General features: G+C 42.7%; 1 protein-coding gene across 1 annotated transcript in view; it reads left to right on the plus strand.

Moving 5' to 3' along the window:
• Nucleotides 1-6,189, plus strand: part of LOC119726055 (MAM and LDL-receptor class A domain-containing protein 1-like) — a 196,551-nt gene that overhangs the window by 99,680 nt on the left and 90,682 nt on the right. Inside the window, exons 78-86 of the mRNA XM_038197672.1 lie at nucleotides 408-676; nucleotides 1,890-1,980; nucleotides 2,658-2,792; nucleotides 3,201-3,401; nucleotides 3,723-3,875; nucleotides 4,411-4,551; nucleotides 4,891-4,952; nucleotides 5,135-5,270; nucleotides 5,785-5,907. Coding sequence (XP_038053600.1) covers nucleotides 408-676; nucleotides 1,890-1,980; nucleotides 2,658-2,792; nucleotides 3,201-3,401; nucleotides 3,723-3,875; nucleotides 4,411-4,551; nucleotides 4,891-4,952; nucleotides 5,135-5,270; nucleotides 5,785-5,907 — 1,311 coding nt within the window. The remainder of the gene's footprint in view (nucleotides 1-407; nucleotides 677-1,889; nucleotides 1,981-2,657; nucleotides 2,793-3,200; nucleotides 3,402-3,722; nucleotides 3,876-4,410; nucleotides 4,552-4,890; nucleotides 4,953-5,134; nucleotides 5,271-5,784; nucleotides 5,908-6,189) is intronic.

Genomic DNA, 6,189 nt, shown 5'->3' on the forward strand with positions numbered 1-6,189 from the left:
GGTCAAGGAATCAGTCTAGCTGGCTTGTACCCGTTCGTAATCGTTTAATCAATTGCAAATGATTGCAACTAAAGATGGTAAATTAGGGGCAGTGTTTGAAAAAAAACCTGGTTTTTCCAACGATTGTCGGCCGACCAGCATTGGAAATTGATACAAACTTACACTTTTCTTGAAAATGACAGCACACTAGGTGCCAGGATTTTACAGGATGCTTTAGACTGTCATTTAATAACAGTCCAGTTTTTTTCATGATAATTTGGGAGTGTTGTTTTTATGTTTGCAAATGTGGTATGTTCCCTTTAAAAACCTTTTCAGTCAAAAACCATAAAAAAAGTTGAAGAATTGACAAATTTTCAATGATTTAGCGTTTTGGGTCATTTCTGCGTTTCCTGCTGCTACCCCCACAGGTTACTACATGTACCTGGAAACGTCGCCCTCTAGCATCGGCACGGGCCACAAGGCCCAGTTCGCGTCGGCCGTCAACGAACCCACGTCCAACACCGGCGGCCAGATGTGCCTGACCTGGTGGTACCACATGTACGGCCTGTCCATCAACCGTCTCAACGTCTACATACGCCAGCGGGGGCAGGATACCAGGATCTGGACCCGCTACCAGACGCAGGGCAACCAGTGGCTCAAGGCCATATACACGGTCACCTCCGAGAAATCCTGGCAGGTCAGATGCACAGAAATGTTTGCTAATTAATTAAGCACAGGAAAAATTTGCTTAAGGCAAAACCGGTTACCAGCCAAAACGTCATGCAGGGCCCGAATTTTTTATGTACACAATAGTACAGGGAACCCATTTTTCAGGCGACTTGCGGCGCTCTACAATCCTGTAACCTTTTACCTAGGCGCGCGTATACTCTTTCTACATGTGTGAAAGTATATAATTTATGAATTGCAGGGTTTGGTCGAGCACCGCCGTTGCCTAGTGGTTAGGCATGCTAGCGAATTATCAGAGGTCCTGAGTTCGATTTCTTGCTCTGCACTAATCAGATTTTGCTCTTTTTTTCAACAATTTAAAGTTTTATCTTAGAAACGTTAGTTTTCAGTCAGATACTACTTGTATAGCAGCAATTTTCTTTTTCTTTTCCAGGATTTTTTTAAAATGAGAAATAAAGTCCGAAATCTGTACCAAGTTGAAAAATAGTAGCCTCCACTCAAGCCTGGTTATAATAACCCTGGCCCATAGGGAAGCGCACAAAGTACCCCAGATAGTTGTGTAAAAAAAATATCGCATGCAGGGCAATTGCTTTTGACTGGTGCCCTGCAAATGTTTGCTTAGCTTTTAAATCTGCTTTAAGCTTGATGATATTGGACCAAGCGGAATTCTGAGCTCAAGATCCCACACCCACCCCAAGCTATGCAATTTTTTTGGTGAGATTGGCTTCTGGTTCTGGGCCGTATGCATGCATCGTTGGTGTGAAACTTTTTTCTGCTGTAGTCAGATCTTCGCTGCACAGCCAGCAGAATTCTGAAATTGGGCCCACTTGCTAATTTGGCGGACTTATAGTTCCGTGCTGGCTGGATTTTATTTAATCGCTAGACTCTTCAGTAAGTATAGCATCAAATTCTGTGCCATCGATGAGTGCATTTCATGCGTCTGCAGTAAATTGCTAGCTCGCCAATTTAGGGCAAAGTTTGTTGTGCTAGCAAAGACAGAGTAAACCAAATTAGGTTTTTGCCCTTCACCGACGTATAAACACTGTATACTCAGTGTGTTACCTCCCGAGTGAAAGTTGGAAAAAATCACTCGGGTGGGACTTGAACCAAAAACCTAATTTGATTTATATCACCCAGACGCCAAAAAAAAAAAAAAAAAAAATCCATCTTATGATAAGACAGAGTAAACGGAAAATTTGTTTTTGTGTCGTTTCTATACCTAGGTCATATGGGAAGGCATAGCAGGCAGTTCGTACACCGGCGACATCGCCCTGGACGACATCTTGATCTATTACGGCCAATGCCCACCAACAAGTAAGCAAAGTACTCGGCGGATCTTCAGGGGGAAGGGAAGAGGGTTTAGTGGTCTTTACATAAAATTGATGAACATGCGGATAGTTGGGTCCTAAGTGCCTGCGATCCCAAACTAGGCAAAAACATGATTATTTGTTGGCGAATTTTCAAATATTAAAGACTCTACAACTTATTTTGATTCGACAAACATTTGATGCAAAAGTTTATACGACTGTGGAGTTTGAATAAAATATTTGAAATCACACGGTCCGAGTGATGTACCAAGGAGGGTAATTATTGCCAATTTGAGGCTCCCTTGATTTTCTACAAACCATTAAAACATGTCAAAGTGCGAGTTGGAAATTTGGCCAAAACTCCTTTTCTAGAGATTTTATCGAAAAGACCTTTGTGTATCAAGAAGCTTTCATTTTATCTTTTCAAAATGCACTTTGTCAGAAAAAAATAGTATTGGAGACCAATTCAAAAAGAGGTAGGTTTTTACTTGAAGTGGTCTGGAACTAGGAAAAGTCCGGAACTTGGAAACTGACTAATCGCTTATTCGAATTGTACTCATGCAAGTGCACTGGTTTCTCAAAAAAAAATGGCTTATTAAATAAAAAATATTGATATTTGGACAAATTTCTTATTGATCGTTAAATAAAGTATCTTCTTGTTTCTTGGTGTTTTTGTTGTTGTAGGGGACTGTGAATTTGAAACTGGTATGTGTTCCTGGACTCAGGATCCCAACGACGACTTTGATTGGCTGTGGTCGAGCGGGGACCAACCCCACGGTACCCAGCCACCAATTGACCACACAACGGAGACCGCTGCAGGTGAGTGACGCCAATAGGCCTGAGACTTAACGGCGTCACGCTTTCTTTACATGTGCGCTTTACTATGTGTTAGACGGTTCCTACTTCGTCTGGTGTCCCGACTTCACTCCCATAGGAAAGCACATATGTAAACAGAGCCATTACATCATTAGGTTTGAGGTCTATAGGTTTTTTCTTCGTTATCTATGAAATCCTGTGTAGTGTGTAATTTGAACTGGGGGTGATTTTTGCCGCTCACAAATAGTTAAGCACAGATGGGCATCCTTAATAGGTTGGCCTACCGCTGATACTTATTTTATTCTCAGTGATTTTGCATTGCTTCAGAAATGACTATAAGCTGGGCAATCAGGGGTAACGATAATGCACTTAATAATGCTGACAATACCATTTTTTTTCATCGACCGACAGGAAAATATGCCCTGGTCACCATGGCGAAGCCCCTGACAACGGGAGACAAGGGACGTCTGCTCAGTCCCAAGTACGAGGACACGCGGGGCGAGTGCGTGCGCTTCTGGTACCACATGTTCGGCAATAGCGTTGGAACGCTGCGCATCATGGCGCGCGACCTGCAGACCAACTTGGACGGCCCCGTAGCCTGGGACCAAAGCGGTAAGTCTCGTTGCATCTCTAAGAATACAACAGAATTGTTAAAAGTTCAATGGATTCTTCTAACAATCCGAAAATGAGAGTTCTCAGTAGTTAAACGTACACTTTTGTCTGAAGATTGCCCTCATTTAGTGGTTTGTTTGTTAACTACTTGACGACGGGATTGTTTTGGCCAAAAAATACCATTGTGAAAAAGACTAAATATATCCGCCTAATTTTATAATCAAACCAAGTCCAAATCTTTACCATTTTGACATCATTAGCCAATTAGATTCTCTGCATAGATTTTTCTGGACGTTTTTCTACGCTCTACGTATTCTACAGGTCATCAGGAGAACAAGTGGCGGTTTGCGCAGGCTACAGTCTCTGCCGGCCATCCCTACAAGGTCGTCTTTGAAGCCGAGGTCGGCTCAAACGCCAACGCCGATATCGCCATCGACGACGTGGACATCGTCGACGGGAAATGCTCTCGCCAAGGTAAAGACAGAGTCTTCAGGATAAACAACAAGGACAAACAATCAGACAAACAACCTAACTGTCCGACAAGTCAAAATGGACCAAAGACTTGATGGCAAACAAAGCGAAAAACAAAACTTCACACAAACAAACAAACACTCCAGACATGCAATGTGGCAAAATAGGATCAAGACTTGAGGACAAAAAGACAAACAAACAGTCACACAAATAGAAACAAACAGTCTGACAAGGCAAGATAGTCAAAGATTAAAGGACAGACAAACAGATGAACAAGCACACAAACACGAACGCCCAGTCTGACAAAATAAGATAGAGACTTGCATATAAACAAACAGTTCTCACAGTAAAGAAAAAAACTTTAGGACAGACTAACGAACAAACAAATACACATACAGACAGACATTCTTGCACAGAAAAACAGAAAAGTCACTAAAATATGACACCTACTCATTATTTAACAAGAAGACTCTGAAACCATGGAGTAATGATTCGACGATTCATAATATGTTACGTTTTCTGTGCCGTTACCTGGAAGGTTACTGTGACTTTGAGGACGACCTGTGCGGCTGGAGTAACGAGGACTCACTGGATTCACTGGACTGGCTGCGATCAAAGGGTAGCACTCCGAGCTCCTACACTGGGCCGTCTGTGGACCACACGACCAACTCTATATACGGTAATGAATAGTTACAATGGCAATGACATGGACATTGATGACATTGACAATGACAATAACGACATTCACAATGACTGGCTGCGATCAAAGGGCTCCTACACTGGACCGTCTGTGGACCACACAACCAACTCTATATACGGTAATGAACAGTTGCAATGGCAATGACATGGACATTGATGACATTGACAATTACAATAATGACATTGACAATGACTGGCTGCGATCAAAGGGCTACTAAACTGGACCGTCTGTGGACCACACAACCAACTCTATATACGGTAATGAATAGTTACAATGGCAATGACATGGACATTGATGACATTGACAATGACAATAAAGACATTGACAATGACTGGCTGCGATCAAAGGGTAGCACTCCGAGCTCCTACACTGGGCCGTCTGTGGACCACACAACCAACTCTATATACGGTAATGAACAGTTACAATGGCAATGACATGGACATTGATGACATTGACAATGACAATAACGACATTCACAATGACTGGCTGCGATCAAAGGGCTCCTACACTGGACCGTCTGTGGACCACACAACCAACTCTATATAAGGTAATGAATAGTTAGAATGGCAACGACATGGACATTGATGACATTGACAATGACAATAACGACATTCACAATGACTGGCTGCGATCAAAGGGTAGCACCCCAAGCTCCTACACTGGGCCGTCTGTGGACCACACAACCAACTCTATATACGGTAGAGAACAGTTACAATGGCAATGACATGGACATTGATGACATTGACAATGACAATAACGACATTGACAATGACTGGCTGCAATCAAAGGGTAGCACTCCGAGCTCCTACACTGGGCCATCTGTGGACCACACGACCAACTCTATATACGATAATAATCAGTTGGCAATGACAATGACATTGATGACATTAACCATGACATTGACAGTGACAATGACTGGCTGCTATCAAACTCAGGGAAGCCTCCAAGTGCCAACACTGTGCCATCTGCGAACCACACGACCAATTCTGCTTACAGTGAGGAACAGTTGAAATGGCATAGACAGTGACAATCACAAGGGCAATGACAATAACATTGACCTGCTGCGATCAAAGGACGCACCCCAAGTGCCTACACAGGGCCATCTATGGACCATACAACCACCTGTAAAAATGACAGTAACAGTTACAATTTTGATGCAAAAGTTGTTAATGTGCTGTAGCCCTTTTGTAATGGGATTTCCGTTTGGCACAGGTTTCTATGTCTTTGTGGAGATGTCTGGTGCACCCATCAACAGCAAAGCCTGGTTAGTCAGTGAATACCTGAAGGCCACCCAGGGAGCGTGCCTGATCTTCTGGTATCACAAGAAAGGCGCTCGTAAGTTTCATATCCTATTCCGTAACCCCAACAATATATCTTGGCCTCGTTTAAGGTATGGACATGCAGTTGTCAATACCCTGAGTATTACAGAATCCAACTGTTCCAAGGCTGAAACAGTCTAAGAGTTGGATTGGATTTGGATTTGGATTTGGATTTGGATTTGGATTTGGATTTGGATTTGGATTTGGATTTGGATTTGGATTTGGGTTTGGATTTGGATTTGGATTTGGATTTGGATTTGGATTTGGATTTGGATTTGGGTTTGGATTTGGATTTGGA

Source organism: Patiria miniata, unplaced genomic scaffold (assembly GCF_015706575.1).
Source record: "Patiria miniata isolate m_02_andy unplaced genomic scaffold, ASM1570657v1 HiC_scaffold_19, whole genome shotgun sequence".
NCBI lineage: Eukaryota > Metazoa > Echinodermata > Asteroidea > Valvatida > Asterinidae > Patiria > Patiria miniata.